Below are 18125 nucleotides of genomic sequence, written 5' to 3'. Positions count from 1 at the left end.
TGTATCAGCGGCAACATGGTTTGACTCGGTGCGGCCAAAAATACCAGGGTCAAAGCCCTGAGTGTGTGTTTGCTTGCACACAAGTTTACAAGAAAACATCCCAAAAGGTTAAAAAACAAATACTGAGCACTTATCTAATCAGTCCATGGGTCTGTGATTTATTCATGGATCACTGCTGCAGAGGTGCTGAGAAGCAGGAGTGAAAATAAATCCTCTTTTTAATCCCCAAAGTTTGAAACATACACTCTGAGCTCCCCCTCTGAGCATCAGAGTGACTCCAGTGTTTCTTCCTCCTGAAGCTCCAGTCTGCCACCGACCCTCTCCTGCAGAGCTCCCCGGCTCTGAGCAGCCGTCTGTCAGCTCTGTGTCTCAGCTCTGCCCGGTCCTCTCGGTCCTCAGCGAAGCCCCACACAACAGACATGAATGGAAACAACTGAAGTCGAAAGTAACTGAGTGAGCTGACAAACTCCTGGGCGGAGCATGTCGCTCACTAGCTGGACTCTTTTCCTGCAGGAGTTTCTATCATTGATTCAGGGTCTCATTGAAGGAACGTGCATCTACACTAGCAGAACAGCCAATAGGAACGCCCGGTCTGAGAAGACTGATTGATTTAAGTCTACCTTCAGAGGCCAGATTCTCTAAATGCTGAAAACAGAGCAAAGAGGAGGGTGCAGAAGTCTAGTTCTGTCTCAGACCACTTGATTTACAATATCATGAAAGGTTATTATCAAAGTATTTCTCAGTGATATCAAAACAATGCTGCCCACCACAACTTTAAAGGGGATCTAGATTTGATTCAGTTAATGTTTTCACCCACATCTGCAGCTGACATTACTGTCCTTTAGAAGCTGCAGAGGTCAACAAATGAAAAAATGTATCACTGGATCACTGAATTCCAGGCACAGGTATTGGTACAGCAGCGCCTCAAATGTGAAATATGTCAGCTTTAAGAACTTGACTATATCACAATTATTTTTCACTAATTACCTGATATTTTTTAGACAAAATGATCAGTTTAATAGAAGAAAAAAGAAAACAAGTGTCAGATCAGTTGTTGATGAAAATGATCACAAAAAAATAAAAATTTAAGAATAAAAAAGTGACTGTGGGAAATCGTGTCTTTCTCACCCGTATGACTCTGGCCTGCGATAGGTAGGCGTCCTCCCACTGAAGCCGGACCTGCTGCCCCCTGCTGGAGAGTAATCATCATAGTCTGGAAGCACAGCTGGAGGGAAGGAGTCCGGACTGTAGGGAGGGAAGTACGGAGGAGCTGAGGGGAGGAAACAAGGAGAGGAGAGAGGATATGAGCAGAGACGGGGACATAGAGAGGCCTCCTGAACTCTCCTGAACATGTGTCATGATTTTCACGTTCATATCTTATTGTGTGAAAATGACATATTTTGATAAAAACTGACTGGCTCATAAAATCCAAACTGATCGACAATCAAAATTCCTTTGATAACTTTAGATCAGTAACATCTGTAGATGATGCTGATTCATTTTCAGGACGACTGCTCCAACAGTCTACGACGAGTTTACAAAATAAGATTTAATAAAATTAAGAAAAACTCATAAATGTTAACATTTAAAGCAGAAGACCAATTGAGAAAAGATGCAGATGAACTGAACATTTAAAATAAATGGAAAGAATTTTTAATCTACAACAAGCCATTTTTAAAATAATTGCAAAAACATTAACTTTATTGTTACAGCGCCACTTTGAGGTCAATTAGTGTCATTTTTTTCCTGAATGTGAAACCCATCTTTTTTCATCTTGTGTTTTTTGCTGCACAAACACTTTCAGCAGAGAAAACTGAGAAGACAGAAAGAACGAAAGACCTTTAAATATTAATAATGACTCACCGCCTCCTGCTCCTCCTCCTCGTCCAGCTCCTGGTCTCACTCCTGTTTCTGGTCCAGTGGAGTCTGGGAAACTGTCCGGGTATGGAGGAAGAAGATATGAGCTGCACAGGCTGCCGTAGTCATCTGCAGACAGACACAGAGACAGAAATTATTCATGCTGAGCTGCAGCTGTTCCTGTCTGCTCGAGCTCCTCTGGTGATCATGAATCACTGTCCTCAGCTCTGTGTGCGTCTTTTGGTGATGTTTTCGGTCAGGTATTTCCTGTGAGGTGTTTACCAGAGTCGGGGGAGGGACAGAGGGCGCACTCCATCCCCCAGCCCTCCCCGTACAGACAGCAGCAGTCCATGAAGGTGACCTGAGCTCCCAGCAGAGGACTCTGACACACCAGGTCTGCTGTGACGTGCTGCCAGCACAGGGACAGGTTCTCATCTGGACAGGAGACACAAGGAGGGACACATGACAGCCAGGTCACATTCAGACAGGCCAGCAAAAAGCCCACAAACAGTCGGGAAACAGGCCAGAAACAGTCATGGAAAAGGCCAGAAACAGTCAGGAAACAGGCCAGAAACAGTAAAATATCCCCTTGTATGTTTATTTTGAGTTAATTTATTTACAATCTAAGATGAGGTGATTCTTTACCACTTTTTTGCCGACTGAAAAATGAAACAGAATGAAGAGGAAAGATTCTGAGTCAGACGGTGAGTGACGTGAAGATGGCGGCAGCGGTCTCTTACCCACGGTCAAGTGGGAGGAGTTGACACAGTTGCGTTGAGTGTCGTCGAGCACCAGAGGAGGCTGACAGCTGCAGTAATATGAACCCACTGTGTTCACACAGACTCCGCCCACACAACTCTCCTCCTCACACTCGTCATGATCTGAGACAGACAGACAGACAGACAGACAGGCAGACGGACAGACGGATGGACAGAGACAGACAGACGGATGGACACACACACAGACAGACAGACAGACACACAGACAGATGGACAGACAGACAGACAGATGGATGGACACAGACAGACAGACGGATGGACACAAAGAGACAGATAGACGGATGGATGAACAGACAGACAGACAGATGGACGGACGGATGGACAGACAGACAGACAGACGGATGGACAGACAGACAGATGGATGGACACACAGACAGACAGATGGACGGACGGATGGACAGACAGACAGACAGACGGATGGACACAGACAGATGGACAGACAGACAGACAGATGGATGGACAGAGACAGATGGACGGACACAGACGGATGGACAGACAGACAGACAGACACACAGACGGATGGACACAGACAGACAGACAGACAGACAGACAGGCAGACAGGCAGACAGGTGCAGAATTCATTAAGATTTCAGACCAGCGGCTTCGTTTCAGTCTCAAATTTTCTGCTTTGTTTGAAAAATCATCATCAGAAGCAGTTTGGTGTCGGGAAAGATCCGAGCCATCTGATTGGATCAATTGATCAATCAATTTGGACCTTTTTGAAGATGTGTGTGATTGTTAGTGTTGCTGTTTAGTGAGACTGTCTGTTCGGATTTCTTCTGCTGTACTTATTCTGCCCTGTGCAGGCTCAGGGAGTAATGGATTACATGTAACAGGATTACAAAAACTGAATAGAAAGAAAGGTATTCCTTTACAGTTACAGATAAAAGACGTAATCAGATTACAGATACAGCTAGTAAAAATACAGATTATTAGTGGGATTACAGTTTTAAAATAAAGATTGATAAACCACCACACACTGTTCACACACAACTGCTAATTTATTATCATTAAAATGTTTCACTGGGTGGAAATTTCAACCTTTTATGGACCAAACAACTAATCAATTAATTAAGAAAGTAACAGACCAATTGATCAATGATCAAAATAATCATTAGTTGCAGCTCTATAAACACTACATTAGGGTAAATAGCTTACTTGATACTGAGGTAATCCAAAAGTAACGGAAAATAATCAAGTTACATTACTTTAGTATTGTTATACTTGGATTATGTTACTGACTACGTTTTAATTTTTTTTTTATTATTTGTTTTAAACCGGTAATCAGTAACTGTATCTGAGTACATTTTAAAGTAACCCTCGTCTGTGTTATTAGGCTGTAGGTCAGTGTGTGTGTGTGTGTGTGTGTGTCACACACCGACACACTCCAGCAGTGTGCTGTTGTAAACGTATCCACTGGAGCAGTAGCAGTTGTATCCGGGGATGTTGTTGACACAAACTCCGTTCTTACAAACCTCTGGATGGAAACGTTTACACTCGTCCACATCTGGAAGAAAAAAAGAAAAGATTTCTAATTTATTACCAACCGTCAGGTTGGTCAGACTTGTGGTTTTAAACAAAATCCTCAGTTTGATTAAAGTGATAAATCAGATTAAATGATTTTTTCTTTAATTAAATCAACATTCTTTACTGAACATAACTCATCAGTTTCATCAGCATAAATGTAATTTATGTTGCTGTTTATCTGCTTCGTTAATACAAGAGGAGAACAGGTTTCAGACTGCAGTGAAAATCTTGATTTTGAAAATCTGAACATCAGTGAATATAGACTGAAGCAGAGTATTCTGTCAGATAAAAACATGATGTGAATTTGGGAAATGATTATATGAATCTTCTTTAACCAGAGCGCACCGCCGAGTGCGCAGGACAGCCGATGCACTGTCAGACGCTTCACCAAAGTGCACTGCCGAGTGCGCAGGACAAGTGACACGCTGTCGGACACATCACCAGAGCGCATCGCCGAGCGCTCAGGACAGGTGTCTGACAACATTATGGAAAGGATCACTACAGACACAGATTTTTTTTAAAGAGGAAGAGACGTTTGGTTTAACCAGAAACAGCTGATTTATTGATCTCAACAAACTCACCAGAATCATTTTGCATCATCATCAGCTCCATTCAAATTTTACAGAAACTAAATAAAACTCAACAAAAATGTCTTGGTTCGTCTTTCCACTGTCCAACAATCATGGAGCACTGTCGAGCATCACCTGCATGCAGCACAGGTGATGCTGGACAGCTGGAGAGGTGCTTTGCGGTGCGCTGATTTTATAACTGAACTACAGGAGGACGCACACTTATTTTTTCTGACTGTGCGAAAATCTGATACTTGCACATCAATCTGGTACGACATACTCAGGGAGGCTCATACAGGATTTTAGGGTGATGAACTGCACTTAAAAAAAAAGGACAAATTGTCAAAGTTTTGTTTAAGACATCCAAATCTGATCTGACTAAAGAAAATGTGAGTCAGGGACAGACCTGGTGTCTCAGCAGAATTAATGATGTTCAGCTGTGATGGTTAAACACTCCACACTTATTCTAGTATCCTCACTTAGTCAGGTGTAAATGATCATTAAACTCTGTGTGCGTGTGTGTGTGTGCGTGTGTGTGTGTGTGTGTGTGTGTGTGTGTGTACCTCTGTAGCTGAAGGTTCCTGGTCCAGTAGTGACATATCCTCTCCCACTGGGACACAGAGACAGAAACTCGGCTGCACACAAACACAGAAACAGCAGAATCACACAGACAGCAGTGTTTCTACAATGTTAGTTCAGAGATGTCAACACTGACGTTAGCATCGCTTCCCTCCACAAAGAGCCAAAGGGACTTTTCAGATTTTTTGGATTAGTGCTCAAGTTTGTGACACTGACACATTTTGTTCAGATGGATCGTCACAAACACTGATTTGATGATTTTTGAGGCGAAAATTAAATCACCAAAAGTAAAAAAAAAAAGCTAATGTTAGGCTATAAATGTTAGCAAACTCCTTTATTTCAGACTTCCTGTTCTGTGTACCTGCAGCAGGCGTGTGTGTGTTGCCTCTACAGTCTGCAGGTTTATGACATGTTCAACATGTCTGACATATATGATCCAAACAACTAATCGATTAGTGGAAAAATTATTGCCAGATTGATCTCTAGTTGAAAAAATTTTCAGTTGACAAGATTGTGGTCTCAATTTCCAATTTCCTGACAGTAAAATCTGTGTGTTGCTGGTGTCTCACCTGTGTCTGTGGGGGGACAAGTGTGGTACTGGCAGCCCAGACCCCAGCCCTCCCCCACCGTACAGCAGCACTCCTGCTGGCTGGTGTTGGTGGCCAGCAGGCTGCAGGTTCCCCGCTCAGCCAGGTTGTAGTAACACTCCCTCAGCTCACCTGGACGGGCTGCAGGGAGGGGGGGCAGCATCGGGGCCAGCTCCACCACGCTGACATGGAAGGAGGAGGAGGAGGAGGAGGAGGAGGAGGAGGAGGAGGAGGAAGAAGAGGAAGAGCCAGGGATTCTCTCTGCTGCAGAAGAAAGGAGAATTTGAAATATTCTGCTGCTTAAGATTCTGGTAAACAATCTGAGACATAAGGAGAGCGAGTTGATACATAAAGTAACACTGACTGTTTACATGCACAAATACTGACTTTTGCTGCCATTATTCAGAAAAAATAATGTCATTATGTTCCTGCTGAGTTGTTTGCATGGATACTGTAAATGAATATTCCCCTAATGTTCATGTGTGTGTGCAGTCGGTCAAAAGTTTGCATCAAAGTTTGGTATTTTTAAAGATTTCCACTGGTAATGTACCTTGTTGTGCGGTGCTGACACACCGTCTGCTGCTGGTGTCGAACTCGTACCCCCGTCTGTCACATTCACACATGAAAGAACCCTCCACATTCTCACAACGAGCAGAACCGCACACACCGGGCATGGACACACACTCATCCTCATCTGACAGACAGAGAGAGACAGAGACAGAGACACAGGGTAAATAAAGAAGTCGGTTCAGCGTGACCAACGAAATCACCTTTTTTATTCCGCACAGCTCGTCAAGTCCTGCCACCTGAAATACCCATAATGCACCTTGACCACCAGTGTGTTATGTTAGCAGCAGCTGCAGCAGAGATGAAGAGCAGCAGGTCTGATCAGATCACTTCTCTCGAACTCCTCACCAACAGATTTGAGACTCCACACAGCTCGTCTGGAGACGGTAAAGACTTTATTCTACTTTTATAATAAATACAGTAGATTATCCTTGTGTTTTGGGTCTGAAGGTGAGTGGGGGTGTAAGGGTTTGGAGGGTAAATGTGTGTATTTACTGTGTCACCCTTTATAATTTTTGATATAATATTGGTAACCTTGGTTAGGGTTTTGCACACCCTCTACAGGAACCGAGGTCCTTCAACATCTGCCGGACTCATGTCAAGGACGTTTGATGAGTCTGTGGTGGCCACTGCTGTCCTTTGTGCTGTTGCATGCTGGGACAGCAGGCTGAAGGTGGCGGACGCCAACAGACTCAACAAACTGGTCCACAGGGGAAGTGACGTTGTGATGGGTTGAGCTCGACTCTCTCTCGACACTGTTTAAGTTACACATCATCTTGGACAATGTCTCCCACCCACTCATGACATGCTGGCCAAACACAGGAGACTGATTCCTCCACAATGCACCACAGAGCGCCACAGGAAGTCATTCCTACCTGTGAGCATCAAACTCTACAACTCTTCACTCAGTGTCATTTCGAGTAAATAAAGGGACCTGGACTCATTTCATCATTGTCATAAGTTACTTATGAGTTATTTATATGTCATGTCATATCATCAGAAGCTCATCATAAGAATCTTCATCAGAAGATTATTACTTAATGACCTAACAATACGGATATATGTGCAATAATTCAACTGTTAAATGTGGACGGACCTTAATCCTGTCAAAAGTCACTACGTCTCCCAGATTCTAGAACCAAATATTCCCCACAGACACACAGATGGATGTATGTGAGACTCCTGTGTGCAGGACGACAGTCATACCCTCGCAGGCCTTCCCATCAGCGGCGGAGGTGAAGCCGCGGTGACACACACACAGGTAGGTTCCTGGCTGGTTCTGACAGAAGGCGTGTTCTCCACACACCGTCTGATTGGCACATTCATCAATGTCTGACAGAGAAGAAGAGGAGAAAGGTTGAGTCTGAGCTGTCTGGTCCTGTCTGTGTTTTTATCACGTTAACACTTCACCTGTTTGCTTCACATAAAAAAATCCTTGGCAGGCTTTTAATGTGAAACATCTGCAGGAAATGTTGCGTTTCAGTTTGTGTGCTTCATCCTGCAGGTGTTTATGACCAATCAGTCTGGACTGCCATTAAAAATATCAGCAATGATTTGATGTGAACATTTCTGCTGATATGGTGATGTCACTTTAATGACTCTCATGTGACGTGATGTGCAGAGAAGTCAAATCTCATTCCTTCAACACTACAAAATTAATTGATCCATCTTGGAGTCGTCACCCCACTCTTTACAACAAATGTATGAAGAACAAAGAGACAAAAAGCTGCGAGCAGCAGGCCTCTTATTTTATCCAGTAAATGTGTTTTATTTTGAAAAACATAGTGTTTTATGCCTGCACCAGCCTGTGGAACATCACAATAAAAGCAGGCAGAATAAAATGTTAATTCAGTAAAGGAGAGACCTGACATTCTCTGACAACAGGTGGAAAAAATATCTGAACATGTTGACAAAATCAGCTGGGAAATATCAGGTATTATATCAAGCATCACTAATTAGAAGAAATACATATCAGGGACGTGTGTGTGTGTGTGTGTGTGTGTGTGTGTGTGTGTGTGTGTGTGTGTGGCTCTGATGTACAGTCAGACTCACCCACACAGCTGCCGGTCTGTGAGACCTTGTAGCCCGGCTCACAGGAAATGAGGCAGCGGTATGAACCAATCGTATTCTCACACCGCTGTGACCCGCAAACTGCACCGCCGGACGAGACGCACTCATCAACATCTGACAAAGAGAGAGAGAGAATAGTAATCAGTTACCAGTGAAGGAAAAACTATAAAGTATTTTCATCTAAAATGTGGTCAAGCAGAGGTATGAAGTTGCCTTTCAAAACTGTACTAGAGTAAATGTACTTAGTTACTTTCCACATCAGGATTACAACTCTCTGAGCTGTTTGAGGGTTAAAATGTGTTTTGAAATTTAGAAAAATGTTTAGGGAACTGTTAGGGAGTGTGTGTGTGTGTGTGTGTGTGTGTGTACCAAGGCAGGCTGTCTTCTCAGGGTTGGTGGTGAAGCCGGTCTGACACTGGCACTGGAAGGAGCCTTCAGTGTTCACACAGCGGCCGTCCAAACACACACCCGACCTCACACACTCGTCCACATCTACAGAGAGACACGCACACACATGTGTATATATATACAGCATATATACACACAGTCGTCGTCACGAGGACGGGCCAACAATGACATCAGCATTACATCATCTCTATAAGCAGGAACAGTGAGCTGTGAGCAGCTGGCAGCAGAACAACAAGAACACTGAGGGCTGTGTTTCCATCTGTCTGCAAACACTCAGAACACACAGAACATCACAGAGAACACACAGAGCAATCACAGAGAACACACAGAGCATCATAAAGAACACACAGAACATCACAGAGAACACAGAGAACATTACAGAGAACACACAGAGCATCACAGAGAACACACAGAGCATCATAAAGAACACACAGAACATCACAGAGAACACAGAGAGCATCACAGAGAACACACAGAGCATCATAAAGAACACAAAGAACATCACAGAGAACACAGAGAGCATCACAGAGAACACACAGAACATCAGAAAGAACACACAGAACATCAGAGAGAACACACAGAGCATCACAGAGAACACACAGAGCATCATAAAGAACACACAGAACATCACAGAGAACACACAGAACATCACAGAGAAAAAACAGAACACCACAGAGAACACACAGAACATCACAGAGAAAAAACAGAGCATCACAGAGAACACAAAGAGCATCACAGAGAACACAAAGAGCATCACAGAGAACACAAAGAGCATCACAGAGAGCACACAGAGCATCGCAGAGAACATCACAGAGAACACACAGAACATCATAAAGAACACAGAGCATCACAGAGAACACACAGAGCATCACAGAGAACACACAGAACATCATAAAGAACACAAAGCATCACAGAGAATACACAGAACATCACAAAGAACACACAGAACATCACAGAGAACACACAGAACATCATAAAGAACACACAGAACATCACAGAGACCACACAGAGAACACACAGAACATCATAAAGAACACACAGAACATCACAGAGACCACACAGAGAACACACAGAACATCATAAAGAACACACAGAACATCACAGAGACCACACAGAGAACACACAGAACATCATAAAGAACACACAGAACATCACAGAGAACACACAGAACATCATAAAGAACACAGAGCATCACAGAGAACACACAGAGCATCACAGAGAACACACAGAACATCATAAAGAACACAAAGCATCACAGAGAATACACAGAACATCACAAAGAACACACAGAACATCACAGAGAACACACAGAACATCATAAAGAACACACAGAACATCACAGAGAACACACAGAACATCATAAAGAACACACAGAACATCACAGAGACCACACAGAGAACACACAGAACATCATAAAGAACACACAGAACATCACAGAGAACACACAGAACATCATGCAGAACACGGATCAGTGTAGATTATTTACTCTGTGACACTTTAATACGTTTATGGTTCTGGTTGGAACAGAATCAGAAAGCAGCAGAGTGAACATACAGAACAGAATCAAACAGAACAAACTTCCTCCCAGTTAACTTCACAATCTGAGGATCAATAAGGGTTCTCCAATTTATCCACTATTGATCGTCAGTGGCCAATACTGAACAAAGGCTGATCAGACAGCTGTGGGTAAATGTTTGTACCAAAGCAGTCAAGTGATTATAAACATTGTCTTTATGTCAGTGACCGTCAAACTGCTTCTGTCCTCTGAGTCTGACATGCAAACTTCATGGTGCATTCGGGTACACCTCGTAAACTTTGAAATCTACTGATGCACTGATGGATACACAACAAGCCTGCTTTGAAAATGTGAGGAGGGAAAAAAATTATATCTGTGGTCAAATGCAGGGAGAAAAGTATAAAGTTGTCAGAAGCCTGAAAACTAAAAGTATTTGTACTCAGTTACTTCCCACGTCTGATTGTCTTGCTTCTAAAGTCACACAGTAGAGCAGCATCGTGCCGCTGTAGTTTGGTTCAGTGTAAAAAAGTGAAGCTGGTGTGATGACAGGTCATGTTTACAGCAGTATTATTATTATGGGATGTCTGTTTGCACTCACCGAGGCACGCCGTCCTGTTGTCACTCAGTGTGAATCCCTGAGAACACACACATGTGTAGGATCCTGCTGTATTCACACACTCTCCTCTGGGGAAACAGAAATCTCCCTCCAAACACTCGTTAATGTCTGAGGACACACACACACACACGTGTGCACACACACACATACACACACACATTTAGCAGACACAATAATTAATCCACTCTGTTGGTTCTTCATGTGCCTGTCAGACAGTGAACTCACCTCTGCACTGTCTCCCCAGGCCGGAGGTTCGATACCCGGGCCGACAGTCACACCTGAACGAGCCGATGGTGTTCACACACACGCGGTCCGCCTCGCACGCCCCTACACTCGCACACTCATCAACATCTGCAATAGAGAGGGGGGGGGGGGGGGGGGCTGTCCGTGACTGTTTGAAGAACAATGTGTGTGTGTGTGTGTGTGTGTGTGTGTATGTGTGTTACCCTGACAGGAGCCGTCCTGGTTGCTGTATCCAGGCTGACAGGACACACAGCGGTATGAGCCCACAGTGTTCACACACAGCTGACCGGGGCACTGAGAGGCCTGCACACACTCATCCACATCTGACACACACACACACACGCACACTTCAGATATTTTTATTCTGAAGAATTGTATCATCATCATCATCATGATATGCAGGTAAACACGCCTCCTTTTTCTTTTAAAGCAAACATACAAACATGAAATGACTAAACACTTTAGTAGGTCTGTCGATGACTCAGATTTTCTTTAGCTTTAGCTCTTCTTTTTTTTTTACAGTGCAGTGAGCCACACTAAATTCTTATATGAGCCTCCATGAGAATGTTTTACTAATTAGACATTTTAATGACTGTCTTCATTCAAAGTGTGCGTCCTCCTGTAGTTCAGTTATAAAATCAGCGCACCACAAATCGCCTCTCCAGCTGTCCAGCATCACCTGCACTCTGCGTTCCTTTACACCATGAATTAAGGATTTATTTGGACCAAACCAGAGTTGGTGATTGTTGGACAGTGGAAAGATGAACTGAGATATTTTTGTTGAGTTTTATTTAGTTTCTGTAAAGTTTGAATGAACCTGATAATGATGCAAAATGATTCTGGTGAGTTTGTTGAGATCAATAAATCAGCTGTTTCTGGTTAAACCAAACGTGTCTTCCTCTTTTAAAAAAAAAAAATCTCTGACTGTAGTGATCCTTTCCATAATGTTATCAGACACTAACAAGAACAACCTGAGCCTGTCAGAGACAGAAACAGTGGACAGTCATGGTTTCTATCACTCTTCTCTGCTTCCATCACTGTTAGTTTTGTGGTTTGTGGTGATTTAGAGACTAAACATTCTCTCTGTGTGTTTTTGTAGCTTCTATCTGTTTCATCGTGATGCACAAAACAAAGATTACTGAGATCCTTGAAGGATTCTTTCATCAAGGGTTCTATGTACCTTAATATAAAATGGTTCTCAATAGAACCCCTGGGTTGATTGTAGATAAAGCCCTTGAAATATAAAGAGGTTCTTGGTATATTCCCAGTTGGTTTCTTGATAGCACCTTAGAAAGGTGGAAAGGTTCTGGTTAAAACCTCCAAAGAGGGTTTTGAGTGGAACCATTTATGGTGCATAAAATGGTTCTCTGCAGAGCCTCTCACAGGGGGTTCTAGGTGAAACCTTTCACAGATGGTTCTAGGTATAACCCTTTATGTCGGGTTCTAGGCAGAACTCTTGGAAAGGGTTCCAAGTGAATTTTTATTAAAAAAAAGTTTTAACAGGAACCAAAAATGGTTCTCCTATGGGGACAAGCTGAAGAACTTTATATGGTTCTACTCAGCACCTTTATTTCTCAGGGTGTATGTAATGTTGTCAGAGAATGTGGAACATGTTGCTGTGGAAATAAATCTTTGGAAAAATACTTTTGTTATTGTTTGGTAAATGCAACAGCTTTAAGGTTTGTAAGTATAGTTAATCGATTAATTGATTAAGGAAAGAGGAACGAGCCATCAGTTTGCAGCCCTAGTGTGTATATACTGTATGTATATAATGTGTGTGTGTTCAGTGTGTGTGTGTGTGTACCTGTACACACTCCGTTCACACTGTGGTACCCCCTTTGACAGTCGACACAGCTGTAAGATCCTTCAGTGTTCACACACTGCTGACCAGGACAAGAGTCTCTGTTCTCACACTCATTTATATCTGCAAAGACACGACGCAGGGATCAGTGCGTGTGTGCGTGTGTGTGCGTGTGTGTGTGTGTGTGTGTGTGTGTGTGTGTGTGTACCTGAACACTGTCTGTTGATGAGTGTGTATCCTGGTCGGCAGGACACACAGCGGTACGATCCCACAGAGTTCACACACATCTGACCAGGACACTGAGATGGTTCTGCACACTCATCTATGTCTGAACACACACACACACACACACACACACAGACACACACACACACACACACACACACACAGAGACTCAGATAGACTCAGATCTTCAGCCTATGAAGCTACATCCAGCTTAGCATAAAGACTGGATACAGAGGGAAACTGTTAACCTGGTTCTGTCCAAAGGGAAAAAAAAATAATGATCACTGATTAATGTTTTTTTAATGTGTACAAAAATGAGCATTTATATTTTACTTTGCTGTATTTTTACCCTTTACCTGTACAGGTGTTGTTCTGCAGCTTGTAACCATGGCGACAGACACAGCGGTAGCTTCCAGGTGTGTTTTCACAGCGACCGTTGGAGCAGGGAGCCTGACGACACTCGTCGATGTCTGCAGACGATCACGAGATAACACTGATGACACTCAGTAATCAGCTCAATAAATAAAGTTATGTTAAGACAAGTTAGATTAAGAAAAGTTCAGATAAAATAAGTTATTAGATAAGGTAATAATTTTAAGCTAAGAGTGACGAAACAGCATTAGATATGGTTGAAACTCATTATAAACTTCAGTTCAAACAGAAATGCAGACTTTGTTTTGTATCTTTGTCTTAACTGAGGGGACATGAGGACAATGGACAGACAGGTGTGTTTACCTGTACAGAGCCTGTTGATCAGTCTGTATCCAGGCTGACAGGAGACGCAGCGGTACGAGCCCTGACTGTTGATACACTCCTGACCCGGACACTGCAGGGGGTCCTCACACTCGTCCACATCTGGAACACACACACACACACACACACACACACACACACACACATTTTAATTTGAATTATTTTGATTTTTTAATTTATTTTTTAATAAGTATGAGGCAACATGTCACTCTGGGTCATTCTGAACATTTCTCAGTATTTGCAGGTTTTTTATGATGTATGGTTTTTGTGTGTGTCTTTACCTGTGCAGGTGTTCCCGCTGAGCCTGTTACCAAGGCGACAGACACACCTGTAGCTGCCCGGCGTGTTGTCACAGCGACCGTTGATGCAGGGGTTTTGCAGACACTCGTTGATGTCTGGGTGTGTGACACAGGGAGCTGATGTTAGGTGTGTAACGTGTGTGTGTGTGTGTATGTGTGTGTGAAGCAGCAGAAACATATGAAGACACACACGTCACCTGAACAGCTGGTCTGCTGGCTGTTGCTCCTGTATCCAGACGGACACACACACCTGTAGCTCCCCATCATGTTCACACACTGTCCCACTGAACACACACCTGGAGACTGCACACACTCGTTCACATCTACACACACACACACACACACACACACACACACACACACACACACACACACACACACACACACACACACAGATAAACACACATCAGTTATGTATAATTATTTATTATTAGCTTTGTTATGAGGTGTCGTAAAGCTAACAGCTGTGTCACTGAAACATTTAATTTTCCATTTTATTTCTTTACTTGTACAGTAAATATGTGATGTGTGTGTGTGTGTGTGTGTGTGTGTGTGTGTGTGTGTGTGTGTGTGTGTGTGTGTGTGTGTGTGTGTGTGTGCCTCTGGGTCAAATAAAGCAGCTACACTCGAAAAATGTTTCAGTTGTTTGGTGGAAACCTGAACCTGTGGGTATTAATCTATTAATCTATATTTTATAGGATTCTGTAAAAAACAAAACATCTAAATATATCAGTCAAATATATAAAAAACATCAGTATGAATTATTGTTAAAATATCTAAAAAATATATATTAGTAATATATCAAAAAATAAATCTGGTAAATATCTGAAAAAGATAAGAGAAAAAGGAGGAAAATATCCTACAAAAACACTTGATTCTGATTGGTCAGTTACAGCATTTTAAGGTCTGTTATTTCTGTGTAACAGAACATTGTTATGAAGAACAGATCACAGACACCGGAGGAATAATAAAGTCATTTTATAATCAATAAACTCATTACTAAATTAATATTATGTTTCAAATTATTGATTTTGTGGCAAAGCCACTGTGTAATGAGCAGGATAATGTACAGTGAGCAGGCTGTTATTGTGAAATAAACTCTGTCTTCACAGAAATAATGTTTATGAACATTAAAGCTTTAATCACATCATGTTTATGCACACTGTACACACTGTACACAGCGGTACCACAGAGTTCACACACATCTGACCAGGACAGATGTGCGTGTATGTGCGTGTGTGTATGTGCGTGTGTGTGCGTGCGTGTGTGTCTGTATGTGTGTGTGTGCGTGTGCATGTGTGTGTGTGTACGTGTGTGTGTGTGTGTGTGTGTGTGTGTGTGTGTGTGTATGTGTGTACGTGTGTGTGTGTGTGTGTGTGTGTGTGTGTGTGTGTGTGTGTGTGTGTGTGTGTGTGTGTCTGTATGTGTGTGCGTGTTATCACCTTGGCAGTACGTCCTCAGAGAGTTGGGCTGGTATCCCTGATCACACACACAGGTGTGTCTTCCACCTGGCTGATCCACACAGCGGCCACGTCCACACACACCTGGTCTGCTGTCACACACACCTTGCACTGCTGCACACACACACAGAGAGAGAGAGAGAGAGAGAAACATATTACATTGTTTGTTGCTGTGTTGTTGTTGATTAATTGCTTAATTAATCCTGCCACAATCTTGTTAATTGAAAAAGGTGGAGTACATGCTGCTCCTCATGCCTTGTTGTTTTAATTGCTTCATTCACCTTTTATCTCTTATTATGTTATCTTTTATTTCTTTAAACTGTTATTACTCAACATTGTAAATTAGGGCCAACAATCAATGATTTTTGAGTTTAAATAAAGGTTATAATAAAAATGAGAAAAGATTAAAAACCCAATCAGAGGGTCAATCTGAAAAATCCCTCACTAAATGGGACCCTTTGGCACTTTATTTTGAAAACCTCATGAATAACCCTCCATAGGGATCACTGATGGATAAGTGAAGGTAAATTAGCCTTACTCGTATTTCTTTGTATGTATTTGTATTTTCTTGCCTGTTATTTAGTGCTTTAATCATGTCTGAAAAGTTGAGGCCTTCAAGGCCCGATGGTGGCAAAATTGTCTGTCTGAATCCAACCCAAACCCGACTCTTACCCAACATTTTTCTTAACAAGCTTCCCTCTGTGCACCAAACAGTAGGAATTAATCAGTGACCAGGATAATACACCCAGGGAACTGAAATTGGCAACAATTAAACTGCAGAGAATTATAAATAAATAAATAAATAAATAAAGTACAGTCCGAACCCAACATGAGCCCAAAAACTATGTGAGAAATAAGGACCAACCCAACGGTACCAGATGAGTTTTATTTTATCTTTTGTATCTGTTTGTTTATTTTACTTCTTAATCCCCTGTAGACTGTTTCTTATATATCATACTGTGTAAACAGAATGGGCGGACGGGTGGCTGGAGTGTAGAAAAAAAAACAGAAAAATGTTTGTTATGAAATGTTTGTGAGAAATGTTCTTTTTCCTCAAATAAAAATAAGCAGGAAAAAATAGAAAAGAACTGGGCTCAGAGTCATCCCACTAGAATAAAAAACAGGAGTTGGATTCTTATGTCAGAGTCAGATTTCAGATTTCAGTTGGCAGTAAACTCAGGTGGAAACTGTTTACAAGTCTGGACAACAGGTGTGTGTGTGTGTGTGTGTGTGTGTGTGTGTGTGTGTGTGTGTGTGTGTGTGTTTGGTATTTCTCCACTAACTGAACACAGATGCAGGCCTGCTCACACTCTCACAGAACATTAGAGAACAGAGTTCTGTGTGTCCTGGTGGTCGACTGGTTGAGACAAACACACAAACTGGGAACTCAGAGTCCCCAGTTTGATTCCAGTCCTTGTTTTCTCTCTGTGGAGGATAAAATGTCCTCCTGCTGCTGCATGTCTTCACAAACTGTCTTACCATGTTTAATCTTGCACAAAGGACAGACGTCTACAGGTTTACATTTAGAGTTTTGGAGTTACATCTCTTCGGTACTGGGAGGTGATGAAAATTCACTGGTTTCCTGTGAAGTCTGTACTGGTTTGAGAGTCATGTTGCCTGAGATCGGGCTGGTGTTGTCAGAGATGTAATGAGACCAAAACTGAAGGTATGATAGTGCCATAACAAAAAGTCCATGATAAAATATTACAAATACAAACACAGGAAGCATGAATGAAAAAGGTCTGAGAGCACAGGGTCAGTGATATCCAATCCCTGATTATGTTACGTCTTCTCTGTTCAGAGAGACAAGACAGACACATCTCCACCTTAGCTGCCATAGCAACACTATCAGGATGTTCCCTAGTTTATCTGGAAGAAGAAGAAGACAGGTCCATCTACTGTCTAGAAGAGAGACAGTGTGTCTGTTAACTGCAGGCCTCTCAGTGACCTCAAGGCCTTAGTATGATACTTAAAATTGGAAAACTCCCTAACAATTGATCACTGATACTTCTAAATATTAACTTGACAAGACAACCAGGGAGAATCCCAGAACTGAAAAGTCATTTACAGAATGAAATTAGGTTTAAATCACAACATTTCAAAAGTATCAATCAAACTGTACAGAAAATATAATCAACACACGTTAACATCAGTTTAAATTCTTCAGTTATAATAAATTCACGCAATTATTAGGGCAGACAAAATGATAAAATCCCCTCTTATGAACAACACATACCACCTCTATCACATGACCCATGAGCTCCGCCTT

General features: G+C 42.3%; 1 protein-coding gene across 1 annotated transcript in view; it reads right to left on the bottom strand.

The window, feature by feature from the left end:
* Nucleotides 1–18125, bottom strand: part of ltbp4 (latent transforming growth factor beta binding protein 4) — a 68101-nt gene that overhangs the window by 2945 nt on the left and 47031 nt on the right. The window contains exons 16-36 of the mRNA XM_084717717.1: nt 15839–15970; nt 14594–14719; nt 14379–14492; nt 14080–14199; nt 13701–13814; nt 13328–13447; nt 13123–13242; nt 11522–11641; nt 11301–11426; nt 11058–11183; nt 8905–9027; nt 8518–8649; nt 7672–7797; nt 6449–6592; nt 5881–6162; nt 5296–5367; nt 4015–4143; nt 2598–2738; nt 2140–2292; nt 1864–1986; nt 1129–1270 (exon numbers count right to left, since the gene is read on the bottom strand). Coding sequence (XP_084573843.1) covers nt 1129–1270; nt 1864–1986; nt 2140–2292; nt 2598–2738; nt 4015–4143; nt 5296–5367; nt 5881–6162; nt 6449–6592; nt 7672–7797; nt 8518–8649; nt 8905–9027; nt 11058–11183; nt 11301–11426; nt 11522–11641; nt 13123–13242; nt 13328–13447; nt 13701–13814; nt 14080–14199; nt 14379–14492; nt 14594–14719; nt 15839–15970 — 2785 coding nt within the window. The remainder of the gene's footprint in view (nt 1–1128; nt 1271–1863; nt 1987–2139; nt 2293–2597; nt 2739–4014; nt 4144–5295; nt 5368–5880; nt 6163–6448; nt 6593–7671; nt 7798–8517; nt 8650–8904; nt 9028–11057; nt 11184–11300; nt 11427–11521; nt 11642–13122; nt 13243–13327; nt 13448–13700; nt 13815–14079; nt 14200–14378; nt 14493–14593; nt 14720–15838; nt 15971–18125) is intronic.

This window comes from Lutjanus erythropterus, chromosome 4 (genome assembly GCF_056507025.1).
Source record: "Lutjanus erythropterus isolate fLutEry1 chromosome 4, fLutEry1.hap2, whole genome shotgun sequence".
Lineage (NCBI taxonomy): Eukaryota > Metazoa > Chordata > Actinopteri > Lutjaniformes > Lutjanidae > Lutjanus > Lutjanus erythropterus.
This window is presented reverse-complemented; position numbering and strand designations above follow the sequence as displayed.